We start from the raw sequence: 21406 nt of genomic DNA on the forward strand, positions 1-21406 counted from the left end.
CAAGTGTGAGAGCTGAAGAAGGGCTCCAAAACGTTTTACAGGGAGAAAGTGAAGACGCCCAGCTTCCTTCACCCGAGAGAGGCAACGGCAGCCTGATCGCAGCCACCAGCAGGCAGCTGGGAGGGCCCCAGACAAGGCAGAGAGAGCCTGTGCTGCAACCCAAGGAAAGCAAAGCAGGCACCAGCACTGGGGCATCGTGCACTTCAGTGGAAAAGTGGGTCTGAACCCTCTGCCAACCAACTGACCCCGTGGTTTGCCAACTCTTCCCAGCACTTGAGGCCTTCATGTAGAAGCCAGGTTTCTTTCCTGGATGATGCAGACCTGCATCCATTCAACCAGGCAGCGTCAGGGATGGAGGCACGAGCTTCACACGTGAGAAGTAGGATTTTGTATCAGCTCAACTAAGTCTTAAGATCTTCTCTAGCCTTAACACGAATCTACTGCATTGTTACACACAGTTTGACTCTCTCCAATAATACAGCATCAGAGCATTTTCAAGGTGTAAGAGGTCACGTGTAATTGATTTTTCACCTCAACAGTAATAAAAAGATCACGTCATTTGGTAAAACTCAAACTTGTAAGCACAGGTAACAATCTATAAAACTTCAGTGATGCTGCTTAAAGCACAGTCCCCTGTCCCACTCTGTCTCAGAAATCACTGAAGATGCTTTTATAAGCTCTGGACAGATGCACAGCTTGTGCTGCAAGTCACCCTTCCCTAAGCGAAAAGAGCAATTGCACCAAACATACACTTCATCTGCCTCAACAGCTGAAGACAGGAGACAGATTTTGAAAAAAAAATTATTTTATTGGAACTCATCTGAACATCAGATATACCTGGTGTTGGTTAGCAAGAACCGTTTGTACATTTGATATTGATGGTGCCAAAAACCCAAACAGTGACTGACTGGATGAGATGGAAAGTTTAAAAAAATGTTGGAGAGATTAAAATGTGAACAGAAAGCAGAAAAATCAGCCAGTCTAAGATTCAATGTGAAGGCAAAATATTTCCTGATAAAACAGAATCCTTTTACAAAATATAAATTTTGTAAGAAAACGTGGAAAGGGAGACAGAGGGGAAAGGAAAAATAAAGATTAGCAGGACAGAGATGCAGAAGCTTACACTGCCCAAATGGCATTAAAACCTAGCTAGTAATCTCACCATAAAATGAAACATGCTGGAATACACTGTGCTCCACCCCCCACATATATTACTTGGGAACAGTAACAAGGAAGCTCCCCAGCAAGAGCTGCGCTAGGTCATTCCACAAGGGCCAAGCTGTCTCACATCAAATGCTGAAAAGAAACGCTCCACAGCAGAGGTAAACATCGCCAGCCCGATCAGCGCCCGAGCAGTGGCTCGCCTCCCTGCCAGACACCAGCCAGGGCTCGGCTCTGCGGGGAGGCAAGTTCTCGGAGAACGCCTGCTCACCTGTTCTTCCTACCAATGCAGGTGGGGGGAAGAGTTAAAACATTTAAAATCTAGTCTATTTTAAAACAATAGCATGCAATGCAGGCCTCTCGGGGAAACCTGCGCTGTTCCCTTTATTAGAAACTGGCCTAATGGTCTCGACAGTGGCTGCAGCTTCTCAGTTTTTGGCTGCACGAGGTCAGTCTGGGCCAGCACAGCACAATGACAATTCTGAAGCAGGTTCCTCAGGTGCGAAAGCCTTCAGGAAAATCACTGTGGAGCTGCTTTTGAGGGGATTTGAGGCCTTATTTAAGATTTAAAAATAAACCAGCAGTCTGTACATTTCGGGTTTTTTGCTTCAGTACAAATGGAATAAACTTGGCTGCTTATACACCGTCAGTAAGTCTTGGGTTTCAGAGTAGAGGGAGAGATGAAACTAACTGTTTTGGGCACCTATCGGTAACAAAACTTTGTCCCTGCTTAACTCTGACATCCCTCAGGAAGTGGAAAGCACATGTTTAGGTAGTGTAAGCCTTTTTCCTTTTATTTAGAATACCCTCTTTGTTTAAACAATATTTCCCCCCCCAGATACAAAGTTCGGCCAGTAAAGATTACATGGAAACTGGAACACGCATCGTATGGAATACAAGATGCACCGGATGAGGAAGTTTAAAAACTTTCCGAGCGAAAAGTAGAACAAAGAAAAAAGTCTCCTAACATTTTCCCAAAGGTTTCACTCTCCTGTCACACACACTCTCCAAATGACAGCTAGCAAATTCAACTCTGCAAAAGAAAACAGAGCCACGTCAATCGAGAGGAAAGAAAACAAGCCTCGAGGACACAAACGCACCTTGGCCTGGGAGAAGCGGCAGGTCCAGAGCAGCTGCGACCTCTGGCTCCTGCGCCCACTCACCTATGTTAGCTTCTTGGCTTTGTTGTAGAGCGAATCCACTACTTTACTCATATTCTGAATAGTCTCGAGGGCAGCTTCATAAGTTTTGTCTACTGGGGGTTCATCAAAGATGATCAGGACTCCCTCGCCTTGGTCAAGGATGCCTGCGGACACAAAGCTGCGGTTACCCCTGTAACACTTGCTGGATCACACTGTTTGACAGATCTGATCTTCTAGACAGCAGGCGTTCAGGGATCTACTCAACAGACATTCAGTCAGCTGCACCAGGTTTGGGAAGGGCTGATGTGCTGTGTTAGATGAGCTGACCGATTTTGCCCAGACTGCATTAGTGGTTGCTTACCCAGAAAGAAACAGCCCAGAGAAGGGCCCAAAATCACACCAAGGAGACGCTCAGGACTGCACACTCCCTAACTGCTACCTTCCTCCTCAAGGCCCTTGTGCTCTGCAGGACACCTCAGCACAACAGACACTGGTGCAAGGCAAAGAAGCCATTTTACAATTAAACTACTTCCAGGTGCCAGATGGGTACACTGCAGCTGAGTTCTGCCGTTTTTGAGCTTCTCTCTAAGCAATGTGCCTCTTTTAGCCAGTTCCCATTCATCTTGCTCAGCCAGAGCACGAGGGCTTTCTAAATCAACACCAGGGAAGAAACAAGAACAGAGCTTCTTCCCTGAGGGTGAATTAGAAAAGCAGCTCCCCGTGGTCCCAGACAAACCCAAACCATCAGCGGGGAAAGGTGACCACATACATGTATGCCAGTAAGCTCCATGGCAGAACAACGCATATTTGCTACGCAGCCCACCAGTGGATCTCACAACTCTCCCTGGATGCAGCTGCGGGAAGCAAGGACTAAAGTGTGGTTTCTGATTTGTGAGAAATTAACCCTCAGGATTAATCAAGACAGAAGAAAGGAGCAATAGAATAACCTTAATGACAACAGAGTAACAGAGAATCCACCGGTATGTACTCTTCCCAATGCCTGTTAACTTGCATGCCTGCTGTCAGAAGCAGAGCAGAGCACTCCAACAAGTTCAAAGGCACGGTGATGAAGAGGAGACTACCCAAAGCTTTAGTACATGACCTGGCCATGGGTGGCAGGGCAGTCAAGACTGAATGCAGACTCACCATGGAATTTCTTGTCCAAGATCATTTGTGACAGTTTCCTTTCTACATCAGCCTGAAATTGAAGCAAAAAAAATAAATAATGGAAATCTCATAGAACTATATAAAGAAATATGATTTATACCAGTCCACACTCAACATCCCTGGGAAGATACAAGCACTATTTGAAAGCAGGTATTTTACCAGGGAACATGATGTCAGGACAAATCTCTCCTTGCACACTGCTTTGGTACTACCATATGCTTTAGATGACATAGGAAATTAAGCAGTAGCTTTTAATGGTGAGAGCACCAAGATGTCTTGCCCTTTTGTTCCACTAAAGATGGTGCCATCTGTCTTCATACAGGCATTACCATTAGGAGCATTCTAGCTTGGTTCAGCAAATCTTTAGTCAAGCATTGGCCAAGCTTCAGCTAAGCCATTCAGTACTGAGACAATCTCCTGCTCAGAGCAAGGCACAGCCCCACAGGAGATGGCTCTTCCTCTTGCACTCTTTGGACGGGGGACACACAGCTGTAGTTAAGAACCAGCTGCGGTCCAGCTTTTACTCTCATTACTAAGCATGCACTGAGCACCAAGGGCTAGACCAGAAAAGACCTGCATGGGTGAAAAAGGAAGACAGCTGATGGAACAAGCTGGAAGGCTGGAGCTCAGGACAGTTAAGATCTCTGATCTTAAAGGTCATACTACAGGACAAAAGCAGTTTGGGATGCAACTGGCTGGAGACTACAGTGGATTTTCCTAAGATTTAAGCTGGCTGGGGTTGTCTTTAAAGCAGTTATTGCAATGAGCAGTGTGACATACGCATCCCTAATGAAATTTCTATCACTGATTAGCTGGATCCTACATCTTAAGGGTCTAAACACAGATTCCTCTGGGCATGCTCATGAGGATTAAATGCAGTTCAACTGGGAAGACTGAGCTGATCATGACATGAGCTATCACTACTGCAGAGGAAAATCTGTCTCCAATAAAAAGTAAATGGTAACACATGGAATGAAACCCATGGAAACTGTCCACATTAAATTCCCAAGAGCGACATTTGCAGGTAACTGCTATGGAGCTGACCTGTTGGGCTTAATAGCCTGTGTTTATTTCCTGGTGGCAAACACCATTTGACCTCAATTCCCTTACGGGAATTAAGACACGTCACTGATTTCTAGTAATGTTCTTACCTTTGAGAGCTTGATAAGGCTGGATATGTGTTCAATCTATAAGAGAGATTAATAGAGTTAAATAAATCTTCAGCTGTACTTTTGACACACAACACTGAGGTATGGGGCTCACCTACACAACAGTTCAAGGGCCTGTAAATGCACTGACCTACAATCTAAAATGTTTTTATCTGTTTTGCAGCTTCATGTCCTTCAGATTTCATATCTGATTGCATGTGAAGATTGACTAGCTATGAGCCAGACACCTAGAGCCACTTCACTGTGAAACATGAAATAACTCATTTCTTCTCCAAGATTACTGCAGCTTTAACACAGTCTGAAAAAGCCCTTAATAGCCAAACACTGTTCCCTTCAATGGTAAAAGCACATCCACATTTCAACATGTATAAATGAAATAGGTGGAAAGTACAACAATTCTGGAATATGGTTTCCAAAGTTCCCCTCAAACCTTTCCCCTCATCCTTCAGCTGAACTTGATGAGTCCTTGAGCTGTGGATGTGCTGAGGAGCAATGAGTAAAAAGCATTCTGCATGGAAACAAGTCGTTCATCCAGTTACACGCCAACAGAAGGGAACAGAGGTGCTAGTATTTTGGTTTGCTTGTTGGAAACACTTACCTGTACTCGGGAGAAGGGTTCAATGACTCTGATCAGGTTCTGTTCCAATAAGTTATCATAGAGTTTAGCCAAATGAGTGTTTATGATGGGGTCGTCCCTGAGCTCCACCTTATAGTCTGTCAGAGCCTGAAGAAGACACAGTGGAAACGGATCACTCAGGTAGCGACAGGCCTCCTGTCCTCCACGTCCCCTGAGTATAAAATAGCCTCCCCTCCCTGCCCAGTACAGTATCAGTGGCTAATCTAATCCTGTAACTTAGCTGGAAGGCCAGGAGATCACCACAGCCTAACAGTCTTTCAAGCACCTTGCAGCAAGCATCTTTCATCTTTACACCACTGGAGCTTAGCAAGTCAGAAAATCTCTGGTTGACACTCAGGAATCAGCATGATAGGATTATTCCCTGGCGTAGGAATTCCCCCCTTTCTCTTTGTAATATTCTTGCTGAACACCCAGGAAAACTTTTAGGAATGTGCGCATCCCAGTGAACATCATCAGAACTACTGGAAACCGGTTCTGAGTTGGCTCTTCAAAACCAAAAAAATCTAGTTTCAAGCAGACTACTACTCCCCATGCTGCAAGAAATAAACCAGTTGAGTATTACTGAGTATTTGCTTTCTACAAACATTTGTTGTTACAGCTTCCTGCTGTGGGAAGTAGCAGCTCCTACAACTTTCCACTCAGGTATTTCTGAATGCTTTGGCTAGCCATTTCGCATTTTCTTTCTCCTGACTCACCTTTTCAAAATCTGCCAGCGACCGGTTCTTACTGGCCTGTGCCACACATTTTAATGCTTCTGTCTGCAAAGAAAGAAAATGAGAGAAGGTTATTTTTCCAAATTCCCCTCTCAGTGCTATTATGTCAACTGTGCAGCATACCGAGGACGTGCTTAAGAAGCAAAAAGGAATGTTCCTTTTGCTACAAAGCCATGTCAGTTTTACTTCCATGTAGGAAAAGAACAGCTGCTAAAAAGGAGAGTTTGCAGAACAGCTGCAGGACACAGCATGAAATCAGCTTCATGGCAGCAAAGAACTCAAGTTTTGCAAGGTTTGAGAATACCAGCTGCAGGTCCTATCAGGTTGCAGGTTGGGAGCAACGTTGATACAATTGTTAAGGAAACTGCACACCTGCTTAACAAACAGGGCCATTTTCAGCCCTTAAGATGTGTTTCTCCCCTTCAGCATTGCCTCTGCTACCAACCCCCTATCACCAACAGCATTGGAAAACTTTTTCTTGTCTACCCAGCAGTTGCTGTAACAAAGTAAAAGACTCAGCCACAACCAAACTACCATACTGATATTAAATAGGATAGTAACCCCACTGGAACAATAGCTTCTAAGTGGTGAGAGACACAAGCGCACTAGAAACAGGTCAGTCCAGTGGCTGCGGTACATGAGGCCCACGCTTCTGTTATCATCTCTCCCAGTGAATTGCCCCCAAGGCTGTCTGTCCACTTTCCCTCTGCTCCCTAAGCTCAGTTTCCACAGCTGCTGCACAAGCTTGTGGTCACTGTTGTCTCAAGAGAACAGTGCAGGGAACAGCTGAAATTTCCTCCATGGAGAAGAGCCCTCGGTGCTCTGAAAAGAAACCTCCAACTCAGCTGTCACCAGGGAGAAGAGGATGAAGCATGGCCACAGCTGCCCTCTGTGATCCAGCAGGGATAATGCAGGGATATCCCTACTTCCGACTCCTTTCTATTATGCACCTATGCTCACTGACCTCATCCTCCTCTACTAAATAGCTTCCCCAATCCTTTGTGAGGTAGGTGGGTATTAGCTCCTGCGTCAAAGCAAATAGCTGGCAGACCAAAGCCACTGAGGGCATCAGACCCTGGCACGCCTGGCTCTTGGCCCTGTGCTTAACATAAGCATCCCTGGATTTAATCCGGGGGTGGCATTCACAGGCTGGCAAGTTGACATTAGAATAAACAGTTGATTTAACAACTCCCCAGCTGCCTGCCTTCCACCTTACAGTCATCTAGGTCTCAAGCTTCTCAGCCTCACTGCTGTGAATGGATTGTTTTGACTTGCTACAACACAAGTAAAACCAATGAACAACTTGTATTTAAATGCATCAGATTCATGGCTGCAGCAGCTGATGAGGGTTCAGGTGAGTACCGTACATCACCAGGCATTTAGAAGTTCACGAAGAAAACAGGGATGAGAAAAACAGAGAAAATGAAGTGAGAGGGTCAGATTTTCAGGTGGTAAAAATCACTGTGTTCCTTTTGAAGTCAATTGATTTATGATAATTTATTCAGTTCTGGATCTTATTCAGGATACTCAGAAGTGTAGGATATTTTGGTATGAAAAGATCTTACACAGTAACACAATATTCTCAGAGATAATAGGAAGATAGAAAGGATTAAGTTTCTCTACCTGTCTTCCCGCATACCGCAGAGCAAGCTTTCCACTCACTAATGCCTGCACATCTTCTGGGCTAGAGAGGGGAAGAAAGGGAAGAGAGTATCTATTCAACAACATGGCCAGCTTAAATTTCCATGCGCCAAGTTTCTAATTCATAACAAGTTACTAAAGCTCAAATAATGTTATATCAGACCAGTGAACAGATCATAAACAAAGACAAACAGCAGAGTCTGTCTGATTTAGTTCTGTCATTACCATAGTCTTATATACAAAAAGCCTTTCCCATTTAAATGTAGGAAGCATTCTTTGCAGAACCATTTGCCACGTACATGTTAAGCATAATTTTGCACAGCAACATGTATTTCAGTGCAGTGATGGCTTTTGGGTTGTCAATTGAATCATATCCCTCAAACGCCTCATAAAAATACGAATAGGCTGTTTTCCAGTCCTTCTCTTCTGCTGCGTGGATAATACCTGTTGAGAGGAACAAACAGGCAAGCATCAGGGTTAATTCTAAACGTAACTGGAAGAAGACAGAATGATTTGCTTGCCCAGTACTTCATCTGGCACTTCAGGAAAAGGAATCTTTCCCTTCTGTGCTGCCATTTATCTCATTTCTGTAGGAACATCCATGTCCTCTCTTGAGGACAGTGGGCAGCGAACCCAAAAAGAACCACCAAAGTCGTGGATGTAGCTAAATATGGTCAACATCCCTTATTGTTTCCGTTGGGACTTTCACTTGCCCCCATTGTTTATCTGATTTTCCAGACATTGTTGATAGAAAATGGAGTTTTAGTTACAACAGACAAGTCTGGGGCACTTCAGGTAAGTGCCTACAAATGTGACCAGGAATAATGTTACACTTACATTAACAAGGTGTAATGCTGTACTGCCTAAGGCATTTATGGACCCTCCACCACTGGAAGCTTTCAAGAACAGGATGAATAAACATATGTCAGGAATAATGTGATTATAGCTAACCCTGCCTTGAGGCAGCTGGGCAGACTACCGAGTATCTTGAGGTCCCATTCTATGATTCACTCAGGAAAGAGCAAGTATCAGTCAACTGTTCCTTCATGACAAGTCCCAGACTCTCCCCTTCTCCTGAAGGGCTTTACCTGACTGCATGTCTAATGCTGCTTGCAGTTTAGGTGGACAGTAGATTGCGTTGGCTGTAGTCCGTGCAGAGGTTAAAGCTGCTCTTGCTTTTGGCAGATTGCTCAGGGCATGGTAAGTCTTGCTTTCTAACAGCTGCACTTCTACCAGCAATGCTTTGTCATCCATCTTTTTCAATTCCCGAAGAAGCTGGGAGCCTAGCAGTGGGGAAGAACAAGAACCTTTGTAAGTTGTTCCACATCTGTTACCAGTGACTACACAAACCAGCTCCCTCCAGATGACACCCTTCCTCCCCCATAGGCAGTACTGGCGTTGAGGAAGGCAGGTTAAGCTTACACAACCTGTTCTTCCAAGAAGAAACAAAGGAAAGGAAATAATAGCAGTTGAGCATCAATCCAGAGTTGGAGAAGAATGAACCAGTTCTGTGCTAGAGGTAGAGGAAGGCAGTGAGAATAGCTGTGTATGTGGACGGGTGCCTCTGTCACCTTATCACCGGCAGCAGACACTCAACAGAAAGTCAAGGATGTGTTGTGTAATTCAAATTGTCACACTGTTACACCTTCCCCAGGTGACAGTATCATTTACCACTCACATTCAGAGCTCCAATCAAACCAGAAGTACTGCCCGTTCCTGCATCATTCCCCTAGGGTGACCTGGGGATTTTCAAGCAAATCCTAAAAATACGGGATAAGGAAGGAATGTTTTAAGCACAAAACAGCTACAGATCAAATTAAGGAGGTAGGAACGGGTAGCCTAAGAAACACCTAGATAAACTATCACATTAAAGCCTTGTGAGGACAGCAAGAACCAACCTTAGAGGAAAGTTTCCCCCTTTCTTCTCCCCCTACAAACCAAAGAGCCAATTTAGGGCAAGCAGACATGAACTTTATCCTCATTTGCTGCACTTACAAGCTGAAAAACATAGCTTAAACCATACAGCAAGTTGGAAAAGAACAGTGCCTCTCTAGAAATGCAATGTAGAAATGCTCTTTCTTGCGTCTACTCCCCTCTGCTGCAGACATAATCGTGTCTTCTTGGCCAGCCACAAAGCAATGCTAGCCCAAAACACTGGTATCTTGATAGAGTGTTCAGAGAGGATGCCCTATACATAAAGGCCTTCTCAACTCCATAAGCTGTACCACCATCACTCAAGTGATTAAGTTAATTAAGCATAGCTTTGGTGTGGGAACTCTAATGAGCTTAAACCTGAGGTCATTACACATCTGCACGCAAACTAATTCTAACTTGATATTGAATTCCATGTATCAGAGCACTTATGATAGCTTTATATTCTGCTCGGACACAAGCCACCCAGGTGACTCTGGACATGACACATGCTCTTGCTGCCACGCTGCTTAAGAACTTATGGGTCCCCGGCGAAGCATCACCACTGCCCAGGTGAGCACTTCTTTCACGTCAGTGCAGTCATCTCTCATCCCTGCTCATACCCACACACTGAGCTGGTAGAGCGCTCTGTACAAATACCCTTTAGCCAGCTTAAACCTCTTCTCCCATCACTGCAGTCATTTGCAGAATGAGCATTTGTAAAGCACCAAAGGGAGTTGGGCTGTGTAAGATGACCTGCTTTACTCTGCTTTGCAGCAGAGCAGGAGAGTTCACATGGTTAATTACCATATCTCAGGTGGTGTAGAAGCAAATTCTTAAAGCCTTTACACTACTTCACAAGAGCTTGTGTAATTGCATCCTCAGAGGTTTGCCATTTCCTGGCATTACTACTATTTTTACTGAGGCAGCTTTTGAGTGAGCCAAAGAAAGCCATTTTCTGACCACAGCACTATACTACATGTGTTACAGAAGGAGACAAACCTGATGGCTTCAACTGGATACAATTCCCCTTTGCTTTCAGAATTATTTGAAATGAACACATGATGTGAATGAAGAGGTCTCTAGAAGCTTTTATTGCCACACTATAGTAAAAAATGGCAGACCTGGTACAGCACTGAGGAAATTAATACCTGATTCCTACAAAACTTATCAAAGAACATGACGTAATTGGTCCTTTCCCTTGACAGCCTCTAGACTAATTTCAAAGCAGAGAACTACCACTGCCACCTAGTGGGAGACTCACCTAGCTGCAGTGCTTCTTGGTACCTCTTGGTATCGAAGTACAGAGAGACAAGCCTCGCCTGGAGAACAGAAAAGGAACTGCTGTGAGGAAAGCCAGAGAAAGGTAGTACAGGTTTATTTGGTAAAATTAAGCTTTATATTCTTATCTGCACAAAATTCACTAGCTTAGGTTGTATTCACTACATCACATGATCCAATTCTGCAAGATCTAGCCAGTTGTCCAAATGGTAGAACTAAATACAGTGGGTCTGTCTACTCAAATATCAAGAAGAGTAACTAGCAAGAGTCACTGGCCTTCTACGGCACATACAAATATCTGGACAACACACTAGAATTTCTCTTTTACTGTTATTAAATCTGATAAAGGGAAAATGCTATTATACACGTCTGGAAAACACAATGTAACATACCTCCAGAGCCTGGCGTAGAAAAGTCCTCTTCTCTGATTTGGCCCATTCAATACACTCTAAACACAGGTCAACCTTAAAGGGAGCAGAAAGAAATTTGTAAAGCCTTCTGCTGCCCCTCTTTAAAACAGCAGTATGGTTCAATCATTTCCTACAAAGTAACACAAAAATACAACACAGCCTAAATCTCCACAACATAGGTTAAGGAAGTAAGTAAGGAAGTCAATCATCCAGCCTCAAGAGCAGCATTGCTGAATCTCAAAATAGCTTTATTTTAAAATGAACCTGGAGATTAGGTAACAGCCTTCATCATTAATGCCTACCCCAAGTGTCTCAATGAACCATGCCTTCAGTATTACCCACGTAAGGTGTAGTAGTAGCACAACGCTAAGCTCCTCTATTAAACAAGTACTCGCTGGTTACCACACACAATATTCTTCAGCCTCAGGCCGCATTGTGTTAGCAGCAGAATTTAAACTCTCAGAAATGTTACACACAATGAGGTAGAATAGCTAGAGTTTACTTTAAATATTTTCATATTCTACTTGCTAGACTAACTTCCTTCACCTTGCAATTCTGTTCACTGTATTACACAACTTACAACAGTACTGCAAGAGAAAGTAAAATTCAGAAGGCAAACAAAGGTTCAGTCTAAGCTTTAATTGTAACAAACAAACAAAAAGCAGACCATCTTCTTTCATGGCTTTTCTAATGCATTTCACCTTCCAGTAATTTTTTTCTGACCACCAGGGACAACCCTCCCACACTGGAATATGAAAATACAGATTTGGCTTCCCAAGTTGCACCAGTTAGAATTGCTGCTGAAATCCTGGGAGTATTTCTTAAACATCTGGGGGTTTGTTTGAAACAACATCTGGGTACATGAGAACTGATTCTTCCTTAAGCAAGGAATAGTCTAAAAGGCTTTGAGGTCTCTTCCAGTTGTTTGCACTATTTCATTTGGCAACAAAGAGAACTGTATTTTCAATTGCTCTACAAATAAAGAGGAAAATGAAGTATATGCGTTTTAGGGCTTAAATATGTCAGACCATGGGTGTCCTTCAGTAGTATAAAGCAGCAGAGATGCCTGGTCTCCACTGTTTATAAACAAGTTAGGTACCAGGAATCAGTCAGTAAGTGACACTGGATGTCATCTATTGCTTCAAAGCGACCTACTGGCTTCTTCTTTTTTAAGATTGATGAAATTCCTGCAATGGATAAAGCAGTTTCTTTCTGCCCTAACTAGAAGAGGGTGCCAATGTAGTACTGGGTTGTTATACATAACAATTAATATTGCAGTGCTAGGTTCAGAAATGCCTTTTTCCAAAGTCTCTGGATCACAGTTCTTTCTGGAGCAGCTCTGTAGCTGTACTACACTGCAGGACTTGTCAGCTCCTCATCACTTCTTATTAAATGAGGACAGCTTATGAAAAGCCATTATGAAATTGCAATTTATTGCACAGTGATAGCTTGAGCATTAGGAGTAGAAGTCTCTAATTTCATTGCTTTACTGGACTCTTGGGAGTCTTCTTAACATGCTTTACACTGGGGAAGCAAATATCCCTCCGAACATTTCTAAGGTATTAAACATATTCAGGAGTACCACAACAAGAATCTCACAGGTTTGGTGTTACAATTCCTTAAGGTTTTGGGTTTGGCTTCTGAATGTGTGTGAAAGGGACTGTTTTGGACAGCTGTCTCCAACTTTATGACTCCAAGTTCTTCTCCTCTCATAAAATGCCACCTTTTGGGACTGCATTCAAATATCATTTACCTCAAATTATCTTCAGAAAGAAGTCTGAAGCCACTCATTTTTCCCCAAGCCATTAATGGGTTCCCTCCTTACCTGCACATCCTACACTGCTTCCCCTTAAGGGGGAAGCAAGCCAAAAGAACTGAGCAGCTTATGAAGAACGTTTGCTGTGTTACCTGAACTCCAGGATGATACTTCTGTGACAACATGGTTAGAAGAATGCCATCTACCTCTTAATGTGACATATCCTCTTCAAGACTGTAACCCATCAGTCACTGCATGCACAGTGGTGTGTGGGCTGTGTTCTTAACACACTGCTCACCTCCTTTCTAGCTCCCTTTCCATCTACCTGCTCTGGTGGGTCAGCCACGGTACAGCCTATAGTACTGCAGGTTAACACCACTTGTAAGTGGCCCCTCCTCATTTACACATCGCTCCTGTCCTTCTCCTATTCCCTCCAACCAACAAGTCACATGGACAACAGAAAAGAAATAACCAAATTCCAGGGAACTAAACAGAATGGAGTAAATCCTAACTGTGGCCTAGTTTACACTCCACGGGTTTCCTAGGAGAAAAGTTCATTCACTGGAAGTAGCTTATGCTTGGTCACTCCAAAAGGCTTTCCACTTCCACTTCAGGAGTAACTCCTACACCTCAAAAGCTCTCTGTAGAATGAAACAACCACCACGTTGTGTCCCCATACAATGCAACTTCATGTCTCCAGCTGAAAGACGCTAAGTAATGCAATTTTCCAATCCCACCTACTCATGAACAGACTTTGAACGCTCACTTCTCTAGCTCTGTGCCATCACACACTGCCCCAGTTTTCCACTAGACTGAGCTCCCTGGGACCTGTATAGCACATCTCACCTCTCACATCCCGAACACTAATCACATTACAGAATATTACTAGTGCTGAAATTAGGTTTACACCTAATAAAAACAACACAAATTTTTGAAAATTTCTCAGGGTGAGAGTTACTCCTAGACCCCACCACCAAGACGAGGCTTGCAGACAAGCACGGTTATGAGTGAACTGAATTATCTGATGTTTTATTAATAGAATATATCCAAATGCATTCAATGAACGTTTCCTGACATGAATAATTCTTCAGTGTGAAATAAAGTAGGTCAGGTAATGATGCTGAAGGCTTTTGATGAACAGATTATTGCTGAAATTTAAATCTCACCTCCTGTCCCGTTGCTGCCTCCATATCAAGGAACAAATCGAGCAGGGATCGGACTAGGCGGGCTGCCTTTGCTTTGCTGATGGAGTTCAAGAAGGGTCGGACATACTTCAGAAGTCCTCCCAGCTCTGCGAACAGGAAAAAACATGTCATGAAATACAACCACAGAACCAAAAGTTACACTGCAGTCGGAGCACTTGACATGCCTATACACAGCAGTACTTATTATACCAAGAGCTTTATAGCAGTCTCTCAACATCACTTACAGGAAAAGAGCGATAAACGTCACCTGAAAGAATGCCCCGCAGTAAACAAGGGGACTGGCAAGGGTGACCGCTGGGTTCTGGTCTTACCCACACAGCATACGTTTCCCGTTACTTCAGTTCGCCCAATTATAACACCATTTGTAGGTGCCTCAGGCACACTTTAAAAATGTAAGCGCCTGTTAAATGCTTTGAGATTTTTCTATAAAATGGGCAATGGAGTTTATAGTTTAAGTATGTTTTTATTGACTCACAGTTTGAAGTTTTCCTCTACCATACTTAGAGAACCCTAGCAAGTCAGATACACTCCACTGCTGAAAAAAGGACATTTAACACTTTGACTACCCACATTACCTAATTAGATCTCAGCTGGCTTAACTAGGTTTCTGTTAACCTAACCTAGTCTCCAGTCCAGCATATACTTACAGAGCTAGTCTCAAGCTAAGAAAGGAAAAGTCTTTCTTTATGGTGAAATACACTGAAAACATCATTCCTAGAGTGCAAAGGGAAGCGGCAGGCAGTTTCACAGCAGTTTCAGGACCCAGCACTCCGCAAAGCAGAAGGGAGTTACATGTCGGAATTGCACAGTGCAAGCCAGAAGTCTCCTCCTGTGATAAACACCACGCGGCCCGTCGTGACAGGTCAGACTGATGACTATTTACATTTACATGGAAGATGACACTTGCAGCAGCGCAGCACCGTGCCAGTGCATGGTTCAGTGCTGACTCACGAAGTTGTGGGGCTGTGTGCTGGAATCACAGCCTATAATTTCAAGTCTCACCCAGACATCAAGACTGATTCTTTACAAGATTTCATAGCAAAACAAACAAACAGAACTCGTAATAAATGTATCAGAAACCCTCAATATACCCTATACCAAATTGGTATCAGAATCAAAACTAGACTAGCATAATTTTACTTCAACTAGGCCATTAGAGGAACCTCAACAGAATTTCGGTTTTGAAAGATTCTAATAAAAACAGCTGAAAACAAGGTGTTCATATTTCACTTAGCATTAATGAAAAAGAATTACTGAGATGTTCTTATAGCCTAATGTTTTGTTTTGTTTTGTTTTTTCCCCGAACTATTTAAAAGTTTAATCAAACCTAATAAAATTGCATTTCTTACCCTGTTAAGAGATGGAACTCAGTGTTCCATCCCAGTTGCTCATGGGGATGTACTGACATTTTTACACACCTGGAAGTGCAGTTTTAAAACAAATGAAACTTATAATTCCTGCACCAATTCTCACAGGAGCCTTATTTTCCAAACAGCAGTATAAGAAATCGTGACCCTTTCTATAATGAATCACTCACTTTTTGTAAAACAAGCAAACAATAAAAAACACTGACTGCCACATCTAAGATTTCATAAAAAATTTTTACTTTCTCTATGTTTAAAAATAAATGGGCAGGTTTTTCTAGAACCAAGGTGCTGCTACTTCAGTAAGATTAAGCCCAACTGACAGATAGTTTTAATCAGCACTCAGCTTTTATTCAACAATGAGCACTCTACCTACTGCCCCATGACAGGCTGTAATTTTAACCACCCTGAGGACACACGTTACACTGCAAACCATTCAACCTGCAATACCACTCAGATGTGTAAACCCTAATCATTTTAAGTTAAAGAAAAGTTAAATGTTCTTCACCAACTGTTTCACCTAACAGTGAACAAACTGCCATGACAGCAACAGGCAGCATCTCCCAATGTCATAGCACATTAAATACATCAAGCTACTCCCAAACATCCCTTCTCTTGCTGTGAGCTGGGAGAGGTGGGCTCCTGATCAGCCTGCGGGGCTTGGGAGAGGAGCAGCACCAGAGCTGGAGTTGCCTAGGAGCAGGTTCTTGTGTTCTTCCCCAGTGCAACTAACACGAGCACTGAAAAACACAGCACTGAACCGGTCACAATACTGCGTCCTTATCTGCTAGCTCCAGAACTAAGAACTTTTCAGTCTTCCTCATCACAGCAGCCAGGCTCCCTCCAAGGTCCATCAACTCTCAGCTAACGCGAGGCACCGCTCCCCACACTGCGCACTGCTGCCTTACACCAGCTTCTCAGGACCAATGGAACTATGTTTGTTTTAGTGCTGAACACGCTTTTGCAAAGGAAAGGAACTTCAGAAGAAAAGAAAGGCAAACCACATGAAATACACTGCAGTACCTACCTTCCTATTGACTTGCTCAACAGCTGCTTGGGAATTCACTAGACAACAGATTCTAAGTCAACAGCTAGGAAAGCCATACATTTTGCAGACCACGTTCAGGCATGCAAGCTGAAAGTTCCCACTGAAATTTCTCTTTCCCATCAATGCAACTGTCAACTATTTTTAGGGTGCCTTTTTTTTTTTTTTTAAATGAACGCAATAGTTAGTAAAAGGGGTGTGATTGACAGCTCTAGAGATTGATGAGCAGCAGCCCTGGAAAATGAATTTTGATATTCAGCCTCAGAGAAAGTGCTTCCACAAGCTAATATGCCATGCACCTGAATTCCTGATCTGAGAGTTATTCCAATCCCACAGTTTTAAGCAATGCTATAAAATCTAGACCTGTTTAAAAGTGATTAATCCTCCAGATGAATCCTCATTATCTATCAAGCAGATAAAGGGCGTAAATTGTTGTTTTTTTAAAAACAACAACGAAAAGGCCGTAGTTCACCAGAGTTTTAGTCCTCTAAAAACTACAGATTTGCTTTACGCTCTCAGCCAGACAGTGGCAGGGCAGTTACAATTTCCTAACCCTACCAACCAAACTGCTGATTTTTTTCCACAGGCTGCAACTCACAGAGCCTTTCACCTCTGGAAGTTCATAGAATATCACAAGTTGGAAGGGATCCATAAGGATCATCAAGTCCAATTCCTGGTTATCACTTGGAAGTAGCCACTGAGCTATATCTAGAACCCATCAATAAATTCCACCAGCTAAAACTAAAACGTAGGCAGCGAGATTCACAATGAGATCTAATTTATTCCTACCAGAAACTGCATTCTCAAAAATGTCCTTGTTAGGCTAGGCAGCACCAGATTCACTCCTGCTCAACATAAAGATCTGAGCCTGCTTGTCGCCAGCATCCTTGCTAACAGCTGTACCTGGGGAAGGTGTTGCTGACCCTGCCTGCCTGTCTCTCCTACCAGCATACTGCACCCCAGGAAGCAGACAGGAAGGGAAGGTGCCAGTGTCTTTCCCACAGGTCTAGCATACTTCTACACTGTTGTACCACCCCCTTTTCTTTGTCCCTCAGCTTTACAAAACTCCAGAAAGCACACATGGTGATCTCACACTGATCTACGTATACACAACTGGCTTCTTAATGGTGCCAACTCCATTTCCTTCTGAAAAAATAAAAAAGGTTTTGATTAACATTGTCACTTTCAATTATTTAGCCTTCCCCTTAGAAATCTTTTAGCTATCCATCCCCTAAGGATGGAATGAAGTTCTTCATACTTCTGTAAAACTCAAACTTCAACTCAAAAATATCCCAAATCCGGCCTGAAGGAGGCCATCAGGCACCTAAGAGAACTTTTCTCAGGCTTCCGCAAACCAGCAGCACATCAGATCTTTTACCTGGAAACGCTCTTTTGGTGATTTCCTCCCTTGGAGTAGGAACAGAGCCGTGCCTCAACACCTTGTTACCTTTACAGAAGCAACCATCAGAGTGCACAGGACGCCTGTACAGCATGGACACCTGCACCCGAGCTGAGCAACCCGAGGTCCTGTACTATCCAGTGAGAGGAATGGGCACTTCTACAGCATTTCTCCCATTCTACGTTCTTACTGCAGGATGAGGTTAATCATGTGCTGGAACAGCCTCTCTCTCCTCCACTGACTGTACAGACAGCAGACAGCCCAAACTAGGAAATCAGACGCGGACAGCTACAGCCAGGTGAGACACACAGCACCTTTGCTTCCAGCTCTAAGCACAAGTCAGCTACGTTGTCCCAAGCGCTGTTCAATTGCAAATCACACAGGATCAGTGTCCAGAAGGCTCCAACACATACAGGCATGGGTTGACCAGCTAAATGACCAAGTCAAAATACACGTTTACAAAGACTGGAGAGTAGCACACAGCATGAGTTTCAGAACAAACACAAAGCTGCAATCTTTGACCAGCTGATATCCAAGACCTTATACTGCTTTCTGTGAACTACTCCAACACTAGGTTTGGCGTCCCAGCTGAATTTCAGTTTGGTTAAAGGTTCTGCTGGCCCATTTTCCCTAACCAGTTTCAGTTTGTTAAAAGCATGCATGCTTCACTTCAAGTTCTGATTTATTGTCAGGCATACTTAGAACAGTGCAGGGCTATACCATGGCCAACTGTTTGCTGTAGACAGAACGCTCTTTATACAGATATGGTGTATCAGCTCCTGAAACACTCAAGGTGAAAGATGCTCCAGAAAGGGAAGACCATTCCTCAGCAAAAGAAAAAAATAACACCACTGAATACCAAGTAGCACAGACACCGCCTTAAGCTTTCCAGGACACAGAAGACACGAAGAGGTCTTACTCAAAAATCACTGAACAGAGAACTTTTCTCCATTTCTGTCCTTTCACACGGTCACAACAGGATGACTGTCAAGTCTTGCTCTTGTGCAGAGCTGGCCAAGCATTTTCTGATGTAATGTTTCAGCAAATAAATCAATCGAGAAAGAAGCTGCTGCTGAGAAAGGAGTTTTTTGGATAGTATTTCCAATTTGAAACAAGGATCTGAGATGTTTAAAAACAAATCCAGAGAAACTTCTCGCTGCATACATGACAACGGAACAAAACTTTAGATACTTAAGCTGCCTCATGCCAAAAGGTCATAAACTAAACTTTCCAATGTATCAGCAATCTTTTGGAACACTGGGCCTTGAAGCATGAGATTAATATTTTATGCTGTTTATCTACTAAGTTTCTGTCCTCTCACCACACATAACATCTCCTGCCTAAATTTGCTTTTACTTCTATCCCATTACCTGCATGGACTGCGTTCGTTTCCACATACGTACCTCTCACCCGATACCTCAGTTACTTATTTCAGGCTCACCTTCTGCCTGTCCAGTCTTGGCCAACAGCGATCCCAGTTCCAGGATGCTCTGCTCTTTGACTTGCACCGCTTCTTCATCATTTTCCTGGACATCACGTTTCACTAGAAAAAAAGCAGAAAAGTTACCTTTAACGCTGTTTCAGTTAGAAGATAATCATTGCCAGCCTTCTCTTGGAAAGGCACCAAGAAAGTAACTGTTATAACAGGCAACAGCAAATTCAGCCTGGGCTACAAGATCTGGAAAGCAGATTACGTGAAAGCTTACATGCAGCGCTTACAAGCAGCAGTTGATCTATACTTCACGAAGACATTAGTCCAGCTGATAGATATGACTGCTTTCTCCAATTTGAATATTGTCTAAGTTTTGAAGTAGTCTCACTAAGCTCGTCCAGCTGTTGAAGTTTCATTTCAAAAGAACACCACCACACAACAGACTTTCTTCCCACTGGAGCCACAAAACTAAATAAAAGAAATTTATAGGATTTCCAACTGGGTATTCTGGTATCGGGATTTACGATGCTGCCGCTTCGTGCGTCAAGTTGCGAGGATCCCTTGCTCAAAACGCGGCACAACAACAATTTTGGATCCACGGAGTGCATATGCCCTCTTTGCTCAGTAGCAAGGAGGTGCTACCATCGCTGCTTTTAACACCCACTGCAAGAGTCAATGTTCCCTCCCACACGAAATCCTGATAAACCGAACAACGCTGTGTACCAACGTGAGTAACTGTGGCTCTGAGGTACGCAAAAGGGTCAACTGTGATACAGCAACACCAAGCCTCTGTTTGCACAGCATCAGTTTCATATAATTTATCCACAAAACGATACACCTCACTCACAACATTACTCTGCGATCTGCTGCAGCGTAAACTTTCACCTCCAGCATCACCTGCACAAATGAACGACCTCGGCTTCTACGTGAACAAATAAAGCTAAAGTCTTTGCTGCCACAGGGCTGTCACCTAGCACTACAGAGGGAACTGAAATCCTCTGCACTGCCCCAGAGCAGGGACCACGGCTTTCCATCCCCAGAACTCAGTACGTGCAGCATCAAACGCAAAGCAATGTCTCTCAAGCAGGGCCGTCTCGGGGCAGCACTCTCTGGACAGCTCCGACTCACAGCCACAGGCACCACGAGCTCTTCCCACTGTGCCCGGCCGGACAGAAAGTTGCAGGCACGCCACAGCCCTGAGCACGCCACCTACTAATTAACCACACAAACACCGACGGGGACGAGCACGGAGCGCTCCGACCGCCACGGTCTAACACAGGCACCAGGAGACATTCACTCGCCGGGCGCAGCAAGGTGACGGCAGCAGGCACACCAAGCAGGGGCTCGCTGCCTCGCAGCCCCGCTCCCTGCCCCGAGCCCTCCCGGCCCGGCCCGGCCACCTCCCCGCCGGGTCACAGCCCCAGCCCCGGCCCCAGCCCCCCCCGAACTTTCCCCGTTTACAGGCGCCGCTCCCACAGCCCTGACGGCACCGACGGCCCCCGGCGGGGCTCCCCGACCCCGAACCCGACGGGCAGCGGCACCCCGGGGGGGCCTCCTCACCCCCCCCGGCCCTCGCCGCCCGCCGGCTCCACAGGTGGCACCCCGGGGCCGGCCGCCCCCCCCCCTCCGCCGCTCCTCCCGCCGTGCCCGGGGGGGGCTCCGGGCAGCGGGGAGGGGGGGGGGGGGCGGCCGGGTCCGGGCCTGGCGCCGCACGGTGAGTCAGCAGGCGGCGGCAGCGGGCGGCGGAGAGCGGAGGAGGGCGGCCGGGGCCGGCGGAAGGAGGCGGCGGCGGGCGACGGCCTCACCTATGGAGTGCAGGATGCCGATGGAGGCCTCGCGGTCGGTGGAGAGCAGGGACTGAGCGCGCTGGAACTCCAGCACCGCCGCCGCCGCCATCTTACGGCTCCCTCACTGCGCCTCGCCGCCGGGCCCGGAAACGGCCGCCCCGCGGGCACGCCCCTCCCCCCGCCCCT

The 21406-nt window shown here is 44.8% G+C and overlaps 1 protein-coding gene across 1 annotated transcript; it reads right to left on the minus strand.

Moving 5' to 3' along the window:
• Positions 1-1934: 1934 nt before the first annotated feature.
• On the minus strand, positions 1935-21377 carry PSMD11 (proteasome 26S subunit, non-ATPase 11). The gene is made up of 14 exons (XM_084301288.1): positions 21239-21377; positions 19443-19544; positions 14155-14279; positions 11215-11286; positions 10806-10863; positions 8719-8913; positions 7930-8074; positions 7613-7673; positions 5972-6034; positions 5238-5363; positions 4622-4657; positions 3450-3501; positions 2325-2467; positions 1935-2194 (listed from the first exon to the last, which is right to left on the minus strand). Exons 1-13 carry the CDS (start codon positions 21327-21329, stop codon positions 2325-2327), a joined length of 1269 nt encoding a protein of 422 aa, XP_084157414.1. The 5' UTR covers positions 21330-21377; the 3' UTR covers positions 1935-2194.
• Positions 21378-21406: the final 29 nt, after the last annotated feature.

This window comes from Netta rufina (genome assembly GCF_964035555.1).
Source record: "Netta rufina genome assembly, chromosome: 24".
Classification (NCBI taxonomy): domain Eukaryota; kingdom Metazoa; phylum Chordata; class Aves; order Anseriformes; family Anatidae; genus Netta; species Netta rufina.

Bases quoted from the DNA above. Each gene is read 5' to 3' on its own strand.
- PSMD11 (XM_084301288.1), bottom strand. From the start codon at position 21,329: ATGGCGGCGGCGGCGGTGCTGGAGTTCCAGCGCGCTCAGTCCCTGCTC. The intron at 6,035-7,612 runs GTAGAGAAACTT...CTTTCTTTGCAG, and splicing joins TGCGGTATGCGGGAAGACAG to ACAGAAGCATTAAAATGTGT. The intron at 5,364-5,971 runs GTGAGTCAGGAG...TGTCTTCTTCAG, and splicing joins CGCTGGCAGATTTTGAAAAG to GCTCTGACAGACTATAAGGT.